The following is a 20,746-nucleotide window of genomic DNA, read 5'->3' on the forward strand; positions in this document are numbered from 1 at the left end:
TCAAAGCACCTATAGTTGTCCAGTGTTGGCGTTAATTGCTTGAGTGCACTGGCGGTCTCCAGTTTTGAAATCAGTTGAACCAGTTCAATCAAGGTTTAATCAAGTTATTTAAGCAAAGTTATATCCACAATAGCTTTTCGAAGAGAATACTGAAGAGCTGAGGTTACTGCAGGGGTATATCTATAGTGACGTCAGCTTTGAAATCTGACTCCGTCTCCCATCTGCTAGCAGAAGAGCAAAATACCCACTGGTCCTGAGTCCATCTGTCTACACTAAGGAAAATGAAATTATGGTAAGTAATTTCTCCATTCCATCTGATATAAAGTGGGTCTGATGGGAAAATATCTCTTGGAAATATTCCAGTGCATTACCAGCTGGATTTAATGTTTTCTGTCAGTGGGTAATTGTGTTGAATGAGGTGATTTTTCCCATCATTTTACTTGTTTGTTATGCAACTATTACTGAATCAGCAAGGGAATTTTTGTATAATTCCTGAAGTAAGTGATTGGCTTTTTTTTGCATATAAAACAAATAGAGCAGTTTGACCATTTGATTTAGTATATAACAAGGTAAATTCTGATATTCCTCTTAATCTCTAGCACATTCCTATTTGTCTTTGGTATTAGCCTCATCACGCTTGTCAAGGGCAGAGGCGGATTGATATTTGGAATGTAATTTGAAGGTCCAATAATGTGTGTTAAATGAAAAATAAACCAACACTTTTTTTTTCACATTAGACTCTAGAGTCAGAAGAAGTGGATTTAAATGCTGGTCTCCATGGAAACTGGACCCTAGAGAATGCTAAGGCACGTCTGAATCAGTTCTTCCAGAAGGAAAAGACCCAAGGAGAATATAAATATACTCAAGTGGGGCCTGACCACAACAGGTTTGCCAATTTTATTTATTCCCTTCATGCTGAGAATTTCTAGCCAGGCCCTATCAGGGTGGCAGGGTTTCACCGCACATTGGTAGCATGTCTGGAAGAGAGGCTTTGAAGAAATTATTTACTGGACTTTCTTTTGATCTGTTTTCCTCCATGGTAACATGCTCACTGAAGAGCATAACCATTAATTTCTTAGCATTTAGACAGGTGCATCCAGAACACCTGTACCAGCAGATGGAGATGAAGCAAAGCTGACATCACAGTATATATAACCCTGCAGTGACATCAACCTGCCAGTATTCTCTTGTCTCCAGCAGATGGTGGATGTGGGGATTGCTTAAAGTTTTCAGAAGGAGAAAAGAGACAATTAATTCACCCCGCTCTCCTGTGGTAATACCATATGGTCTCTCCCTCATTTGAGAATTCCTGCAGTGATATATGTTGGATTTTCCCTCAGATGAGTGCCTTGGTCCAGTAGCTGGTTTCCAGCCGGCAAGAACTTAGCTGTAAAAGGTAGCTGAAAGGCAAGCTGGGTGGAGGAAGCAGAGCGCAGCGGGGTTGGTATATGCTCTCTTCCCCCGCAGTCAGAGACAGACTGTACTCGGCGCCAAAAAAAAGAGGAGGGTTTTTTGTATGGATTTCTCCGTGCTCCGCGTGCTCAGGTAAAGCACAGAAAAAAAGAGGAGGCTTTTTTTGTAGGGATTCTTCCGGTCTCTGTGCTCAGCGCACCAATCTGGCGTTCCCTGTACGTACCCGGATCAGTCCAGACCATGGGTTGAGCCTTCTCCCCAGCAGATGGAGACAGACTAAAACTGTATGGGTATCCTATAACAGGACAGAGCCTACCCTGCAGCCCTTCAGTATTTGTCTGTCTCCAGCAGATGTCAGGCAGCTCACCCTGTGGTTCCCTGGTTTTGCTCTTTAGCCCTTGCCCTGCGGGGTTCCTTTGTCTCTTTTCCTAAAGATCAAGCAAGTATTTCATCTAATATATTAAAAAAAAAAAAAAAAAAAGGAAATCTTTGAATTGACTGGGTTTTTTTCCAGTGGGGGGGGGGGGGGGCTTGCCCCTTGTGTTTTTGCAGCCTAGGCCCTCTTCCCGGTGTTCCTTGTGTGGGGCGATACTGGTGGTCCAGTCACTCTCCCTATTTGGCTGCCTTTCTCCTGGGACCTTTTCCCCGGTGGTGCCTGCAAGGAAGCTCCATTCCCTTGCTAGATCTGATTAACAAAATAAAAGCGAAAATGTACATAACAAAGGCAAAGACTTAATCCTCCTGGTCTTTTGCCTTACTCGGCAGCAAGTTATTTTTTAGCTGAGGAGCGTGCAGGGTTCACTCCACTGCCTCTGCTCCACCCCAGGCACCTCAGCTCAGCTGTTTCTGTTCCTGTTCCTGCTCGCGGCTCTCTATTTGATCATGCCGCGTTCACTATACTGCCTTGCCTGTGGAGAGCCCTCGTCGCGTTTCTCCTGTGAGGGACTGTGCTTGAGGTGTCTACCGGGTGAGGAAGGTCCCTCCCCGGCAGTGACCAAGCCGACAGCCCGGAGTCGATCCCCCCCACCACATGGCCAGGCTGTTCCCGGGTCGGCAAACCGTGGGAACGGCGGACATCTGGTGTCTCGGCAGCTCCCGATTTAGAGCTGCCTGAGAGAGAGGAGTCAGATTTTTTTTTTTTTTTTGTTCTTCCTCCCGTTTTGATCCCTGTGGTTTCTCAGGATGAGATTCCTGACCCTCCTCCCCCCCGGCAATTCCAAGCCACGTTTTACCTCTGAATTTGTGCTGTTAATGCACAAGTCTTATCTGGCCAGTTTGCAAGAGGAGGAGGATCCCCCTCCAGGTCCCTCTCCAGCCAAAATTCCACGGTTGCCTTCTCCGTCGCTCCCGTGGTGCCGGATGCGCACCCGGTACCACCCGCCATCAGGGTGCGGGTGGTACCGGGTGTCCCTACCCCTCTGGATCCTCTGGCCCAGCCTGCGGCTCCGGACCAGGATCCGGATGCCCACCTGGCTGGGACGCCGCCTCCTCTTGAGGGGCATGACCCCCGGGTGCTCCTCCTTTTTCAGAAGGAGGAACTGGAGCCTCTCATTCTGTTTATTCTTCAGGAACTGGGTATTGAGAGTCCTCCAGTGGACTCCCTCATGGCTGCGATGGCAGCCAACATGGACCTGGTCCTGGCAGACTTCAGGGCTCCTGCTCGCTCTTTTCCATCCCATCCCATGCATAAATTACTGCTCCTCCGGGAATGGGAGGCTCCAGAGGCAGGGCTCCGAGTGGGGAGAGCTATGGACAAGCTCTATCCTCTCCCTGAGGATTGTCTGGAAATGTTAAATTCCCAAGGTGGATTCTTCTGTGTCGGTAGTCACTAAGCACACCACTATTCCAGTGGTGGGAGCCACAGCCTTGAAGGATGTTCAGGACCGCAAGCTCAAATTCTGTCTCAAGCGGATCTTTGAGTTTCTGGGCTTGGGAGTTCGAGCGAGGATCTGCAGCAGTCTCATGCAGCAGGCAAGCATTCGGTGGGTTCAGCAATTGCTCAGCACCCAGGACCTCCTGTCTGCAGAGGCGGAGCAGGCTGAACGGTTGGAGGGTGTGATAGCATATGGAGCAGATTCTCTTTACGACCTACTCCGCGTCCAGGCAAAGGCAATGGTTTCTGCGGTGTCGGCCAGACGCCTTCTCTGGCTGCGCAATTGGTCAGCGGACTCGTCTTCCAAGACACGGTTGGGCACACTTCCCTTTAAGGGCAAGTTGCTTTTCGGTGAAAACTTCAAGCAACTTATTAACTCCTTGGGTGAGAACAAGGTTCATAAGTTGCCTGAGGACCGCCCTAAGCAGTCGAGAGCCTTTTTCCCTACTCATTCCCGCTTCCGGGGTCAGCGGAGGTATTCTGCTCGGGCGCGAGGTGCTTCTTCTAGAGGTTTCTCCTCCAGATCTCAGTCCTGGCCTCAGTCCTTTCGGGGCCTTCCGAGTTGGGGCCTCCCAGCATCCCACAGCCAAGCCTTCTCAATGAGATCCGGCCGGCCCATTCTTCCATTCCAGACTTAGGTGGTTGTCTATCACTGTTCTTTGAGGAATGGGCCAAAATCACATCTGAATGGTGGGTCCTCGAGATTATAAGCAAAGGTTATGCTTTTAGAGTTTTCTCGAGACCTTCTGGATCTGCACATTGTCTCCCCTTGTGGTCTTCAGAAGCGGCCTGCCATGTGCCAGACTCTCGCCCAGCTTCAGGGGCTGGGGGCTATAGTCCCAGTCCCAGCAGAAGAACAGGGCGCCGTCCAGTATTCCATCTACTTCGTGGTGCCGAAAAAGGATGGGTCCTTCCATCCCATCTTGAACCTCAGTCAACCGGGCCCTCAGGGTACCCCATTTTCGGATGGAAACTGAGGGCGGTAATCGCGGCCGTTCACCCTGGGGAGTTTCTGGCCTCTCTCGACCTGATGGAGGCTTACTTCAACATCCCAATTCGACGTGAGCATCAGAAGTTTCTTCTATTCCACATCTTGGGCCAGCATTTTCAGTTCAGGGCCCTGCCCTATGGGCTGGCCACAGCACTGCGCACTTTCACCAAAGTCATGGTGGCGGTGGCGGCTGCCCTCTGGTGAGAAGGAATGCTAGTCCATCCCTACCTGGACGATTGGCTCGTGTGGGCCAGGTCGGAGGACCTTTGCCAGCTGGCAGTCGACGGAGTCCTTGCTCTTCTCACCTCCCTGAGGTGGATAGTCAATTTTCCCAAGAGCAGTCTACAGCCCTCCCAGGTCCTGGAATTTCTAGGGCTCGCTTAGACACCCGGGTTGGCAAGGTCTTCCTGCTGGACGCTCGGGCGTTCCAGTTAATGGACCAAGTCCAAAATCTTCTTTCCATGCCACTCCCTACGGCATGGGACTACCTTCAGGTTCTGGGGACTATGGCTTCCACTATTGACCTGGTCCCCTGGGTGTTTGCGCATATGCATCCATTGCAGAAAGCGTTGCTATCCCGTTGGAAGCCGGTGTTGGAGCAGTTTCGGACGGCCCTCCCGCTCTCCGACTCTACCATCATCGACATACAGTGGTGGCTATTGTTAACGCACCTTTTGAAAGGAACCTCCCTACTGACGCCACAGTGGGTCGTTGTCATGACGGATGCCAGCCTCTCCGGGTGGGGAGCGATCTGTCAGTCTCAAGCTACCCAAGGCTATTGGTCCCCGGTCCAGTCTAGCTGGCATATCAATCACCTGGAGGCCCGAGCGGTCCGTCTGGCTCTCCCAAGTCCCGTTGATCCACCACAAGGCAGTGTGCATGCTCTTGGACAACGTCACCACGGTGGCCTACATCAATCGACGGGGGGGGGGGGCGCCAGGAGTCATCTGGAAGCCAACAAGTTCTTCACCTGGGTGGAGCGCCACCTGGAACGCCTAGCATCTTCTCACATAGCGGGCAAGGAGAATGTCCAGGCCGATTTCTTGAGTCGCCAGCGCCTCGATCCGGGCGAGTGGAAGTTGTCCGGAGTGATGGAGCTGATCATCCACAGATGGGGCTTTCCTCACCTGGACCGATGGCGACCCTGGGCAATGCCAAAGCTCCCAGATTCTTCAGCCGCTGGAGGGAGCACTGATCAGAAGGGGTAGATGCACTAGTCCTTCCTTAGTCCCATGATGTCCTTCTGTATGTGTTCCCGCCTTGGCCCCTATTGGGAAAGGTTCTCTGAAGAATAGACCTCCACACGGTCCAGTCCTTCTCGTAGCTCCCAAGTGGCCCCGCAGACCGTGGTTCGCAGATCTGGTCAACCTGGTGACGGATGGCCCTCTTCGCCTCGGCCATCTTCCAAGTCTGCTCTGTCAAGGTCCCGTATTTTTCGACCAGGCGTATCGCTTTTGTCTAGCGGCCTGACTTTTGAATGGCGGAGACTAAGGCAGAAGGGATATAAGGAGGAGGTTATCTCCACTCTCCTGCGCGCTCGCAAGACCTCTACTTCACTCGCCTATGTCCGGGTATGGAAGGTTTTTGAAACTGTCTGTGCGGAGTCGGGTGTGTATGAGCATGCGGCTCTGGTTTCCCTGATTCTTTCCTTTCGTTAGAGGGGCCTATCCTTTGGTTCGCTCTGGGTGCAGGTGTCCGCTCTCAGCTCTCTCTTGGGCAATATTGATGGTTCGCGGTTGCATCGCATCCAGATGTCTGTTTCCTCAAGGGCGCCAAGCATTTGAATCTGCCTCTCTGTTCCATTTGTCCTTCGTGGAGTCTTAATTTGGTTCTTCGGGCCCTCTGTCAGGCTCCCTTTGAACCCCTCCTACAGTCTACCATTAAGGATCTCAAACTTAAGATTGTTTTTCTAGTCTCTATCTGCTTTGCCAGAAGGGTGTTGGAGATCCAAGCGCTGTCCTGTAGGGAACCCTTCCTGCGTTTTTCTGATTCGGGAGTATCCCTCAAGACTGTACAGTCTTTCCTCCTGAAAGTTGTCTCTTCCTTTCATGTCAATCAGACGGTGGAGCTCCCTGCTTTTTCCTCTTGAGGATATCGCCAGTTCGGTTGGGGGTGACCTTCGCCGCCTTGATGTAAAATGCATCTTGATGCAGTATCTTCAGATCACCAATGATTTCAGAGTCTCGGATCATCTTTTTGTTCTTTGGAGTGGCCCAAACAGGGGCAAGCAAGCTTCTAAAGCTACGATCGCCCGCTGATTGAAGGAAGCGATCTCATCTGTCTATATTTCTCAAGGCCGCGCAGTTCCAGAGGGCTTGAAGGCTCATTCCTTGCGTTCTCGGGCTACCTCTTGGGCGGAGAGTCGTTTGGGGTCTCTGCAGGAAATTTGCCACTACATGGAAGTCCCTGCATACTTTTGCTCGGCACTATCGCTTTGATGTACAGGCTCCAGTGTTTGGTTCCTTTGGCAGGCAGGTGCTTCGAGCGGGACTATCTCGGTCCCACCCTGTCTAGGGAACCTTTGGTACGTCCCATGGTCTGGACTGATCCAGGTACGTACAGGGAAAGGAAAATTAGTTCTTACCTGATAATTTTCGTTCCTGTAGTACCACGCATCAGTCCAGACACCCTCCCATCTGTCCTCTGTCGCTCAAAGTTGTTTCTTTTTGTCCCTACAGGTACTCTGGATCTGTCCGTGGCACTGGAATTTCTCTACGATTATCTTTAAAGGCACCGGAAGCTTCTATCATGATGACGAGGGATATACAAGAGCGATCTTATACAGAGTCCATTCAATATTTGCAATTGCTTCTGTTCTGAGAGTTATCTCATTACCTGTTTAGATTCTTTTGTTACTTGCTTGATCTTTTACTGGTTATCTTTATTCTGCTTTGACAATGGTTACACTGAAGGGCTGCAGGGTAGGCTCTGTCCTGTTTTAGGATACTCTTATAGTTTGTCTGTCTCCATCTGCTGGGCAGGAGGCTCAACCTATGGTCTGGACTGATCCGTGGTACTACAGGAATGAAAATTATTAGGTAAGAACTAATTTTCCTTTCATTCCTGCCTTTGAGGAAGTTTAGGGGATGTGGGCAGCCTGGTGGGTTGAGCAGCTTTTTTGGGTTAGGCCTCACTCTTAGGCTTATCGTTGTGTGCTGTGTTGTAGGCTGCGGGAGCTTTTTTGCACGGTTTCATGTGCATTAGGCTGCCCTCTTCAGGACTGTTGGTTTCTGTGAAATGCGTCCAGTTATGTGCCCAGTTTTTTGATGCTAGGTTAGATGCCTGCTTGAGCATCCAGTTGGTAGAGGTGTCTGAGGCATGAGCTTACCTATATGCACAGTCTGAGCAGCAGTCAGGACGCTCATTTTTTGAGCACTTGTCGAGGCACATGGTTATATGCTTCCGAAGCGCCTTACTCTCTGTGTTGCTTGTCCTATTCGGGCATCTTGGCCTGGTGTTCCAGTGCTGCTTGGAGGCTCAGGGAAAATTGCCTTTGTCTGATTTTACTAAGCTTGGTTCTTCCCAGCCTGATGCAGGCCTGGGTAAAGATGTGTCAGAAGGGGCACCTGACCTTGGAACTCCCCTAACTGGTTCGTTAGCAGGGGAAGGTACTTCAGTGGGCACAGGACAGGTGCCTTCAGGTTTTGGCGTGGATCCTTCTGCATTTTTTTTGAGTGGAATTTTTTCAATGATTACATTCCTTTCTTCAGGCACAGTCCTTGGCCCTGACTAAACTCTCCAGGTCAGAGTGGCAGGTGGTGACCTCCCGCACGCCTGATGCTGCAGTTGAATAGCAAAATACACCTAGATCGGCAGCCAGTGTTCCCTATAGGGACCTGAATGGCATGGATGATGAAGCCGATCCTTACTCCTTGGAGGATTGGGAAATTCTTCCAGAATTGGAACTGTATAGGACTGTGTTGTGGTTCTTTCATAGAGATGAATTACAGGATCTGATTTCTCAGACATTAAAGGTCCTGGGAGTTCCTGGGGCTGAATCAGTGTCTGAGCCAAAGAAAGATCTATTTTGATTTCTTTGCGAAAAGCCTCTTTTTTTTTTTTTTTTTTTCCCTTTTATGGAGGCCATTCAAGAATTGATTGATCTTGAGTGGGGCAACCCGAAGCTAATTTCAAATGGAGACGAGTCTTAGGACTATACCCCCTGGATCCAGCTGCGAGAGTGCAATTATGTTTTCTGAAAGTGGATGCGCTTGTGTGTGCTTTCATCAAGTGGAAGACTATCCCCATAGAGGGAGGATTGAGGCCATCCTTAAGCAAACATTTTAAAGCAGTGGCAATGACTTTGCAGATAGCTTCTTCTTGTTCCCTGGTGACTCCCTCCTGTTTACTTCTCTCTCAGGTGGTCAATGAATCTGGCATGAATTCCAGGACAGTGATGGAGCCAGCAGCCAACTTTTTGGGAGATGCAGGCTGCGATTAGGTCCGCACCTCAGCCAGAGGGCTGGCTTTGGTAATAGCGGCTAGGCGTCAGTTATGGCTGAGAAATTGGTTAGCCGGTGTGTCCTCCAAGTCTAACCTTACAATGTTGCCCTTTAAAGGTTTGCTCCTGTTTGGGAGTGAGTTTGTGAAAATGGCCAATAAGTGGGGCAAGTCCACGATTCCTTGGTTATCGGAAGATAAGAAATGCTCACTCCTTTAGCATGAGAAGTCGTGCTAGGGGATCCATGCGTTTTCGACCCTATAGAGGATCAGGCTTTCAGAAGACTCGACTTTCCGGTAGTTGTCGGCCCTTTTGTCCCAGCCAGCCTAGATGGGGTGCAGGCTTAGGTAGTGGAACCCCCCAAGCCTCCCAATGAAGGTGTGCTGACCCACGCTCGAAAACAGGAGATATCAGAGGTGGGTCGAAATCATGTCAGGTCTGTGGGTCTGGGAGGTGATACGAGATGGATATGTGCTGGAGTCTCACAGTGTTCCTCGGGATGTGTTCATGGTGTCTCCCTGCCACTCTCCACAGAAGAGGCAGGTAGTGGAGTATACATTGTCAAGGCTTCTCAGTCTGAGGGCTATGTTTCCATTGGCGGTTCCTTGTTTATTCAGTTGCAGGAGAGATCCAAATTCTTTGAGAATCGATGCCCTCATGCAGGAGTGGCTGGAGGGCGAGCTGCTGTATGCCTCCCCCCCCCCCTCCCCCCCTATGATCTATGTTGGGCAGAGTGATCCGGAAGAATGAGGGTCTCAGGGGGAATGGTGCTTTTGGTGACACTAGATTGGCCAAGGTATGCAGATCTGAGAAGGCTCCTAGTAGATTTTCCCTCTTCCAGCTTACAGGGATCTGCTATGGCAGGGGCCTGTTCTTCATGAAGATCTGACTCTATTTTGTATGGCCCTTGAGAGGGCTCACTTGCTGAAGTGTGGATATTCTACTGTGGTGATTGCCACCTTGCTGCAAGCGAGAAAGTTCTCCACTTCCTTAGCCTTTGTGTGGGTTTGGCGAGTGTTTGACGCTTGGTGTGAAGATTGAGAGGTTCTTCATCATTTGGTTAAAATCCCGCTCATTTTGGAATTTTTGCAGGATGGATTGAATTAAAGGGTTGGCTCTTAATTCCTTGAAGGTACAGATAGCGGCTCTTGCCAGGTGAATGGTGGACCGTTGTTGGCTCATCCAGATGTGGCTCATTTCTTGAAAAGAGTGAAACATCTTCATCCTCCCTTGCAGTTACCAGTGCCCTTGTGGCATCTTAATCTGGTTTTGGATTTTTTTTAGTGGGCCCTACTTTGACTGATGCATAACCTTTCCTTGCTGTTATTGACCTTGAAAATGGTATCTCTTGTGGCAATTTGTTCTGCGCATAGAGTATCTGAGCTGCAGGCTTTGTCTTGCCAGGAGCAGTTCCTTCGTGTTACTCCAGGGGCGATTCAGCTGAGTACTGTTCCTTCTTTTTTGCCAAAAGTGGTTTCAGATTTTCACTTGAATTAGTCCATTTCTCTGTCATCTCTGAATAGGGGGAGAGATGTGGAGGAATATAGCCTGTTGCGATCTTTGGATGTTAAGAGACACATTGTGAGGTATCTGAAGGTTTATAAATCTCTCAGGAAGATGCAATGCCTGTTTGTCCTCCATGGTGGAAGTAAGGGTGAGCTGACTTCCCGGACTACAATAGCTCACTGGATTACGGAGAGTAGTCACGGCCCGTATGTGAATGCTGTGCAGCCGTTGCCTAGTCAGATTAGGACTCATTCCATTAGGGATCAGGTAGCGCCATGGGCGGAAGTTAGATTGTTGTCTCCTGTCAACATTTGCTGAGCTGCAGCATGATGCTCCTTACACATCTTTTGCAGGCCCAGGAGGACGCAGCCTTTGCACGTGCAGTTTTGACTGGACTAAGGCAGCCTTCCACCCTGTTCAAGATTAGCTTTGGTACATCCCACTTGTTCTGGATCCACCTGTCTAAACGCTAAGAAATGAGAAATTTCTACTTGCCTGATAATTTCCTTTTCTTTAGTATAGACAGGTGAATCCACTTTCCCACCCTTGGCTGCCAGCGGGTTGTGCTATTGACCATTGCGTGTTTCCAGGGTTACTGGTAAGTGTTAATCCAGTCCCTAGCCTAGTGTTAATATAGTCTTTGTCTGAGCTCAGTGTTTCCTGTTGGCTAAGTGCTGGAATGGTTATCTGTTATTAATCATTTTGTTGTTCTGTCCACAGTTGACTTTTGCAGAGAATACTGGTGGGCTGATACTACTGCAGGGCGGGTGTATATATACTGTGATGTCAGCTTTTCTCTGTCTCCATCTGCTGGTAGAGATGCATAACCCACTTGTTCTGGATCCATCTGTCTATACTAAAGAAAAGGAAATTATCAGGTAAGTAGTAATTTGTCAATACAAAGTCCTGCTGCTGCTCTAGATGACATGGATTTCAGGAGTGTGGTGAGGTGCAGGTTATACCATGGTGTGGAAGAAACAAGCAGTAGCCTTGCATCCAAGTGGAGAAGATGTACAGTCAAGCATCTCCTAAATATAGGACCTGCTTGAGTATAAACTTGTTCTAAGGCTTGAAGAGTGTTTTCTGATGTTCCCTTTTTGATGAACTGCCATATAACCCCCTCCATGCAGCAAGGTATAAGAACCTTTTAAGGGAGAGTTCATTGGGGTAAGGTGAAGAGGAAGGGAGATGCAGAGTCTTCTGGTTGGGAAGAACTTCCTCCTCCTAATGTCTGAGAAACATTTATAAAGGATATCTGAGATTCTAGGATCTGAAAACAAAGGTAGATATAGAGGATAATTAATGCCTGAACTGTTGGAGGAAGGAAATTGAAGCCTAGGTTTTGTGTAGTTTCTGAATAGAACAGAGGCATAGATACATCTTGTCTGTTCTTCTCAACTCTTACACTTTGAACCATAACAATGCATAATGAATATTTCATGGGAAAAAAAGTTCCGTACATAACAGAGCAGCTGAAGAAACCCTAGAACATTCTTCCTCTGTTTAATAAGAGAAAATAATTTTAATATCCTGTTATAGTATAACCTATCATGTTGCTGTAGAGCTGTTAGGAAATAGTTATGTTAATTTACGCTTACAAACCACTTTTCTTGGACAAAAGAGCACCCCAGAGCAGTTTACAAATACACAGGTCAATTCAGTAAAAGTCATGGGAGAGCGGGCGAGCGTACAGGCCACTCTCCTGTGTGTGCGATTCAGGGGGGAAGAATATGCTAATGAGGGCCCGTGGTAAAAGGAGGCGCTAGGGACACTAGCGCGTCCCTAGTGCCTCCTTTTTGACAGGAGCGGCGGCTGTCAGCGGGTTTGACAGCTGGTGCTCAGTTTTGCCGGCGACTGTTCTCGGACCCGCTGACAGCTACAGGTTCGGAAAACAGACGCCGGCATAATTGAGCGTCCATCTTCCGGGCTGCCAGCAAATCTAAATGTTTTTTTTTTAATTTTAGGGCCTCTGACTAAATATCATTATGATAATAAGTCGGAGGGTGTACAGAAAAGCAGTTTTTTCTGCTTTTCTATACATTTTCCCGGTGCCTGCAGAAATTAATGCCAGCCTTTGGGCAGGCGTTAATTTCTGAAAGTAAAATGTGCGGCTTGGCTGAACATTTTACTTTCTGTATCGTGCGGGAATAACTAATAGGGCCATCAACATGCATTTGCATGTTGCGGGCGCTATTAGTTTCGGGGGAGGGGGGGTTGGACGCGCGTTTTCAACGAGCTATTACCCCTTGCTGTATAAGGGGTAAAGCTAGCGCGTTGAAAAACGCACTGTATTGTATCGGCCCGACAGTAATTAGTAATACAATAAATATCAAAATAATAAATACAATCAAATACACCAATTAATTAAATATATCAATAATCTAGACACACAACTTAGCCTTACCCTGCTTTCATTAGGGATAGGTAGTTACAAATCCAATTTCTCAAGAAGTACATCACTTGAAAATCAAATTAATACCAGAATCTACATGCTATCTACGTATTCACCCTTAAACCATAATTAAATGTCAAATAACTCCGATCCTCCAGTTGCTCCCAAAGGGGTGACCTCTTTATGTACATCTGTGACACAAATATATACAATTTCTCCTCCTTTGTGCTTCTAGTTCAATCTGAACCAGTCTTTGTTGGAAAACAGTTCCATGATAATTCATTCACAAGTACCTGGGTTATTTTCCCTATTTTTACGATCTTTAGCCTAACTGTTGTGGTGACAGCCCTTTGCCAAAAGCCCCAGACTACAGTTTCCCTCTTGAACCTGGTGCACATGCACCTTACTTCTAGTCAGGAGGTGTCACTTTTGAGCAGTGGTCCCTACAAGATCCCCAGCCCTAACTGGCCTGGGAAGCAAACATTGGACTCTAGAATTAAACTCTGATTCTCCGTACAGCACTTGCTGCTGAGCCACTGGGCTGTGGCTGTAAGACGTTGATTTTACATTTAACCTAAATGCCTGTTTCTCTAGGTTTCCAGGTATTTGCTGGTAAATAAGATGTTTCAGTACTGCACAGTACTGGATACACAGTTGAGGGTCAATTAAAAGTTCATTCCCTGTACGTACCTGGATCAGTCCAGACTATGGGTTATGCCTCCCTTCCAGCAGATGGAGAAAGAGGAAATTTCAAAGGATGCCCTCTTAACCTGGTGTGCCTTCTGCATCCCTTCAGTCTTTCTCTGTCTCCAGCAGATGGAGGTGGTGCAAATCCTGAAGTCTTGCCCTGATTTGAGGGTGGACATGCGGTCCCTTTAAAAAAATAAAATAAATAAATAAATTAAAAAAAAAGTAGTACTTTAGTGTTTTCTCTGGAGAAAGTGATGAAATTGAAAGGGACTAAAATAATAAATCAGTTAGCATAAGAGATTGTAATGCTTGATCTTAACATGCATATTCTCTCCAGTAGTGACCCTGGGAAACATCTTGGTTTGATACATTGAACAGTTTCTCTTTGTGAGAAGTTAATGATATGGGACAGTAGTTAGTGACAGTATGTTTCTCAGCCTGCTTGTTGCTGTTCCAGAGAGTGTTCCAGGGACTGGCATATACTACTCCCAGGAAGACTCGCAGTGCTTACACTGTGGGGCGCAGGACTTCTTGCACATACTGACTGTGTGAAGACTGCTCTGGGGAAGAGATCTGAGACTTGTCCTACAAGTCAGTTTTTTCTTTTGGAGGGGGTTGGATTAGAAACGACTGAACTGTTTTTTAAAAATAAAATTATTTCGGGGGAACAGAAGATCCTTGCCACCATCCTGTGCAGTGATTTGAATTATCCAGAATTAAGATGGGAAATTGTTGTAGGATGTATTTGTGATGGGGAATTTGTACATAAATGTAAAGGGATGATAGTATTAAATAAGTTCAAGCACAGGTTCCCTGGTTCTTCACAGTAACATCAAAATATATCCTGGGGTGGGGAAGGTCTTTTTCAGGGAGCCCTGTTTGCACAATAAGGTGTGAATAGCATATGACTGCCAGAAGGCATTGCTGAAAAGGGATGATTGGTGACACCAGGAATCTGCCTTCATTCACACATGTGATACTGCTTAGGCTGTACTAAGCAATCCCATGGGAAGCTGTGTTGAACTCACTGATTCCTGGTGTCACTGTTCCCCCCTTCAGGTGGAGGAGAAAAGGTATTGAATGATGACTATTAAGCTTGGCTGAGAAGCATACTGTCTTGATCCTGGCAGTAATGAAGGGGCGGACTCTAGGCCTGAAGGTCAGTGATGTGTAGATGTCTGCTGTCAAATTTTTGTTTTTATTTGCAGCTAAAGATTGCAACAAACCCACTCCCCTTAAACTTGCAGCAATGGAAGAGCTAGTTAAAGCTTATGTGCAGACTAGTTTACCTATTGAAAACCAGCTGTAATTGTGGCTTTCATTGGGAGCCCATTCGAAGTAACCGGTGAAATGTTGATCTATTTCCAGTAAGCAATTGATTTTCAGTGTGATGTAGAGCTATTTTCAATTGCAAGGGATGCCTCGAGAGCATGGGCATAGACGCATTTTGAAGCTACCATACCCCCCAGTGTTATGCATTCTCTCCTCTGTTTCTTGTGTCTGCCTCTGTTGCTCTTGTCTCCTCTTCTGCTAAACAGATTGCTACAAAGGAGAATTCCAAGTAGAAGTTGGTGCTGTGTAGAACCCTGGCTCCAGCTGTCCAAGCAGCTCTGTCAGCTATCCACCTGCATTATCAGCCTAAGAAGAACATCAATAACTTAAAAGCACTAATTTTCGTGCAATTCTGTATTAAGTTTTTTTGTTTTTTTGTTTTTTTTTTGTTTAAAGGCTAGGGCTCATAAAAATTAGAACATAACCATACTTTCCCATCTCCCCTGCCCCAACAAAGAATCCCTTCTTTCTGCTAACATTTTGGAGTAACTCCAAAGGGTGATTTTACTGTTTTCAAGCACTTGACAACTGTGCCCCTAAATCTGCCTTGAAGCCTTCTTTAAAGTAATAATTACTTTCTTGATCCTTTAGACCTCTGAAAAGATATGAATGCAGAATAAACTCTGATTTGGGGATAACAGTGTTACTTAAAAAAAACAAAGCAGCCACCCTAATTGTAAAAACATCTTTTTATTGCCCTAAAACAGCCTCCTAGGCAATTGGCTGGTTTTGGAGGCTTAGCTCTTAGAGGGATTGAGCCTGCAAAGACCAAGAGCAAAGCTAATATGGCATTGAGAAATTGTTGAAAAAGTAAAAATATGAACTTTGAATCATATGTTTTGAGGATGGAATTCAGAAGTTATTCTGGACTGCTACCTTGATAAACTAGAACATTTGAAGCCAAATGTTATGAGCCCCCTCCTTGAAAAGTTATGGCTTTAAGGGACTGGATAACCTTATTCATTGCTCATAGAAGAGCTGCAGTATAGAAGCTGCAAGAAAGGACTTAATCCTACTTTTATCTATTTCTACAGGAGCTTTATCGCAGAAATGTCAATCTACGTCAAACAGCTTGGCAGAAGTAAGTGTTCCTCTTGCGTTAGTTCCCTCTCTTTGGCACATGGATTAGAATTTGGCGATTGATACAATGTCTGTCTTGTATGTCTGTTGAGCCTTCTGTGATGAAATATCCATACTGTAGGAATGGAGAATATTCTGTTCCTGTTCATACCCCAGATCAGTCCAGACAAGTGGTTCCCTGTACATACCCGGATCAGTCCAGGACAGCTGGGTCTTGCCTCCCCACCAGCAGATGGAGACAGAACAAGACTTTGCGGACTCTGTCCTATACCCCTGAGGTGCCACCTAGTGTCTGCCAGTATTCTTCTGTCTCCAGCTGCAGTCTGACATTTAGTTTAAAAAAGAGAGAAAGGAAAGAAGGAGATAAGTAAATAGTGGTGTTCCCTGAGGTGTTAAGTTCCTTCTTGGGCCATCCCTCGGGTTGAGCAGGGTGAGTGGGGGTGTTGGTAATCCCTAGCCAAGCTTGACCCTCAATTTCCAGGGGGAGGGAAAGCTAGGGGTCCTGGTTCCCTCACTCTCCCTGAGGCCTTCTAACCTTCCCACCCACTGGATCAGCCAGGAGCAGGAAAGTATATCCTCCTCTTTCTCTTTGGGCTGCTTGGTGGCTGCCACTCAAAAAAAAATAATTTTTTTTTTTCAGGACTTTGGTTGACTGTGTCAGGCAGTAAGCTTCCTCGGAGGTGAGAAGGGATGCACACAGATCAGCTGCAGCACCTGGGGTCAGGATCACGCTGGCAGCAGTGTCGCAGCGTTTTCAATGCTCTTAATGTTATTTTTGCCACGAGCCGCAGCAGAATCATGACACCTCCCGTGGAGCATGGGAAAGTTTGTTGGGACTGTGTTATGAGGCGATCACACCTCAATGGGGCCTCATGCACCGGCTGTGCCTCCAGAGGGGAAGGGGCCTCGACAGAAGGCTCAACAGGTATGCCCTGCACACATTCAGGCCCTGTTCAGGAGGCCCTGGGGGGGAGGTCGTAGGAGATAGCAACCATGTTGCCTCCACGTGGCAGGAGGTCTGCCATTGCTAGGGAGTTCAGAGACTCCCCTCCCTCACCTCCAGTGCAGCCAGGGCCTGTAGAGGACAGAGAAGGTGCAAGGGAGCCAGGAGAGAAGGAAGCCAGTGGGTCTAATAACTTTTCCGTGGATTTTGTTTTGCTGCTCCATGAGGCCTATTTCACTAAGTGGGAAGCAGCAAGTAAGTGGTCAGCCACCCAGGAGTCCCAGCGCTCGGCTAAGAAGCCTAGAGCAGAAGCACAGCCCAGGTTGGGGAGGGGGGCCATTCTTCGGCTACTGGGCCTGGGGCACCCGTAGGGGTAGAGGAAGACTCGGAAGGGGAAGCTCCCCAGGAGGACCCACGAGATGACCCAGTGCTGATCCTGCAATCACTCCAGCAGGTGGGGACCCTGATTGGAGGATATTCCTACCACGAAAGGGGACAACCCTAGGGTGGTGAGATTGTTCTGTAAAGGAGGAGTTTCCTGTACGTACTGGGATCAATCCAGAGAGATTGTTCTGTAAAGGAGGAGTTATGTCCTCTCATTCCCCGGGTAATGGAAGAACTGGAGATCAAGGTCATGCAGGAGGATTCTAGCAGTGTATGCATGCGGTTTGAACGGGCTGCGTGGACCGCCAAAGGCTTTACCTTTGCCGAAGAAAGTGAAGAAGCTAATTGACTGGGAGTGGGATTTCCCTGAGGCAGGTCTGAAAGTGACCAGGGCTATGGCCAGGTTGTATCCCTTACTGGAGGAGACTTTGGAGGTTTGGAAGCTTCCAAAGGTAGATGATGTGGCATCTGCGGTAACCAAGATGACGACCATTCCCATGACAGGGTTGGCGGTGCTAAAGGATGTCCAGGATTGGAAGCTAGAGATCCTGTTGGAGAGACTGTTTGAGTTCTCGGCTTTGAGCCTTCGAGCTGTAGTCTGTGCTAGCCTAATGCAGAGAGTTTGTTTATGCTGGGTGCGGGAGAAGACAGGGGCCTCTGCTGATTCCAACAGGAGGCTTGGTTGGAGCCGGGGGTGGCCTATTTGGCAGATGCTTTATACAATATGGTTCGGACATCGGCCAGGAATATGGTGTCCGTGGTAGCTGCCCGGAGACTTGTGGTTGCGTAATTGGGCGGCGGATATGTGGTCGAAAGCACCGCTTTGTAATCTCCCCTTCAAAGGAAAGCTGGTGTTTGGAGAAGATCTGGAGAAGCTAATGAAGCATTTTGGAGAATCAAAAGAGAATAAGTTGCCTGAAGATGAGGCCAGCAAGAAGACCTTTCTGCTATGTTCTCATTTTTTAGGCATTGAGGTTTCCCTCCAATAGGAGTTCTTCTGGATCGACGCAGAAACGAGGTTCAGGAAGGCAGCAGTCCTTTCGGGGGGGCTCGTAGACCTGCTAGAGATAGCTCCAGGCAGGGTACCGGAGGAGCTAAGACTGCCCAATGAAAGCGGGCTGGTCCACTCCTCACAAGAAGCTGTCGGGGGGGGGGGGAGGTAAACCTCCTTTTTATATATGTGTGTGATATATATATATATATATATAGAGAGAGAGATAGATAGAGAGAGAGATAGAGATATATATACCGTATTTTCCGGCGTATAAGACGACTTTTTAACCCAAGAAAATCTTCTCAAAAGTCGGGGGTCGTCTTATACGCCGGGTATCGTCTTATAGGGCACACCTGCTCTCTTACCAGTTTCTCTCAATCACACACACATGCTCTCAATCAAATGCATTCTCTCACTTACACACAGGCTGGCTGTCTCTCTCACTCTCTCTCTTTCACCCCCCCCCCCCCCCCCCCCCCGATCACAAATAGTAGCTGCAGCAGCTTCCTCCTCCAGCCCCCGCAGGCCAAGAAAGAAGAAACCCATCGGCCGCGGGAGGCTCATGCTGCTGTCTCCTTTCCCGATTACCAGCTCCTTCGACTGCTCGGGGCCGATGCTGCTATTTTTTCATTCGGCACAGCTTTCTTCTTCCCGCGCACCGCACTGCCGTTGCCGCTGGGCTATCAGCATGTTCAAGCCCAGCGGGAACGGCAGCGGTGCAAAAAAAAAAAAAAAAGCTGTGGCATCCGCAGCTGCCCTTTTCTTCTTCCCGCCCCCCCCCCCCTTTGAACCGGAACAGGAAGTGATGCGCGGGAAGAAAGAGCCGTGCCGCGTGAAAAAATTGCAGCGGCGACAGCAGGAACGGCCCCGAGCAGTCGAAGGAGCTGGTAATCGGGAAAGGAGACAGCAGCATGAGCCTCCCGCGGCCGATGGGTTTCTTCTTTCTTGGCCTGCGGGGGCTGGAGGAGAAAGCTGCTGCAGCTACTATTTGTGCTCGGGGGGGGGGGGGGGGGAAAGAGAGAGAGTGAGAGAGACAGCCAGCCTGTGTGTAAGTGAGAGAATGCATTTGATTGAGAGCATGTGTGTGATTGAGAGAAACTGGTCAGCGAGCTCATGTGTGTGTATATGTGAGAGACAATGAAAGTGACTGCTCAGAGAGATGACTGATGTGTATGTGAGTGTGAGAGAGAGAAAAAGCATGGAAGTGAGAAATCTGGGTATGTGAGAAAGCATGGGAGTAAGAAGCCTGATTATGTGAGAGAGCATGGGAGCGGGAGGGCTGGCTGTGTGTGTGTGTGTGTGCGCGTGCATGAGAGAGAGACTGGTTGATAAGGTGACTGTGTGTGTGAGAGAAAGAGACTGGTGTGTGTGAATGTGAGAGAGAGAATGTGATTCAGGGAATGAGAAGCCTGTGCACGTGGAGAGTGAGCATGGAAATGAGAGAGAGACTGGTGTGTGTGTGTGTGAGACAGAGAAAGTGATTATGAGAGTGAGAAGCCCGTATATGTACGGTAAGCAGAACACGGGAGTGGGAAGCCTGTGTGTGTGTATGGCATGAGAGAAACTGTTCAGGAAGGTGTCTGGTGTGTGTGTCAAAGACTGTTTGGGAAATGATTGGTGTGTGAGAGACAGAAACTGGTCATGGGGGCATGACTGGTATGGTGTGTGTGTGTGTGAGAGACATGGGCCCTGAGGAAGAGGAATAGGAGAGCTGCTGGAGGGGGTAAGGAAAGGTGGCTTTTTAAGTTTATTTTTCTTGATTGACTGCCATTTTAATTATTTAATATTATGTGTTGTGTCTGCTTTTTTGAAATATTTTATTGGTGTTTGGAGGATGTTTAATAGTTTTTATGAGTTTTTAATTGTTGGATGTTATTCTGTTCATAGCTGTTTTGAAACATTTATTCTGCTTATTAGTATAGTTTTACAATTATTTATGTGTGGGGATCTATAGCTGCTTGCTAGTTCTGTTTTCCTAATAAGAGGTGTATTGGTTTTTAGGGCCTGATATACGGTATTTGTAGTGTTGCCTTTTCATAGATAGGGTTGCTCCTGTTTGAGTGTAAAATTATTTTTTTTCTTAAAAATATGTATAAAAAAGGGGGGGTCGTCTTATACGCCCAATCATCTTATACGCCGGAAAATACGGTATATAGAGAGAGAGAGAGATAGACACACACCCAAAATCACTTATGATCAGTGGGTTCTGGAAGAGATAAAGGACGGCTGCGCCTTAAAATTTTCATGCCCCATTAAAGAGGCTTATGTGTTGTCACATTGTGTTTCTCATGTCAAGCAGGTGGCAGTATGGGATAGGTTACAAAGGCTGCAGTGCCTGGAAGTCATCGTCCCAGTTCCCCTAGGAGGATGAGGAAAATATTTGGTTTACTTCGTGGTTCCCAAGGAGGGTTGCTTTCGGCCCATTCTGGATCTGCAGAAGGTTAATGCAGTGCTGCGAGTGCCGTGCTTTCTTATGGAGACGCTGCGGATGGAGAATAGTGCACAAGGGAGAGTTTCTTGCATCCTGGGATACAATAGTAGCGTACCTGCACATTCCTATCCAATCAGACCATCAAATGTTTCTGCGTTTCACGGTGCTGGGAGAGCATTTTCAATTTTGAGCGCTTCCCATCGGGTTGACAACCACACCAAGAACTTTTTACAAAGGTGATGGTGGTGGGGCGGCAGCCCTCAGAAGGGAAAGGGA

At 47.8% G+C, this 20,746-nt stretch overlaps 1 protein-coding gene across 2 annotated transcripts in view; it reads left to right on the forward strand.

The window, feature by feature from the left end:
* The window catches only part of DHX9 (DExH-box helicase 9), a 164,097-nt gene that overhangs the window by 43,016 nt on the left and 100,335 nt on the right, over nt 1-20,746 (forward strand). Inside the window, exons 6-7 of one of the 2 annotated variants that reach the window (XM_029617881.1) lie at nt 738-886; nt 15,673-15,719. In XM_029617881.1, coding sequence (XP_029473741.1) covers nt 738-886; nt 15,673-15,719 — 196 coding nt within the window. Of the gene's footprint in view, nt 1-737; nt 887-14,365; nt 14,466-15,672; nt 15,720-20,746 lie in introns of those variants that run through there. The other variant, XM_029617882.1, reaches the window with a different exon arrangement.

This window comes from Rhinatrema bivittatum, chromosome 10, assembly GCF_901001135.1.
Source record: "Rhinatrema bivittatum chromosome 10, aRhiBiv1.1, whole genome shotgun sequence".
In the NCBI taxonomy this organism is placed as follows: domain Eukaryota; kingdom Metazoa; phylum Chordata; class Amphibia; order Gymnophiona; family Rhinatrematidae; genus Rhinatrema; species Rhinatrema bivittatum.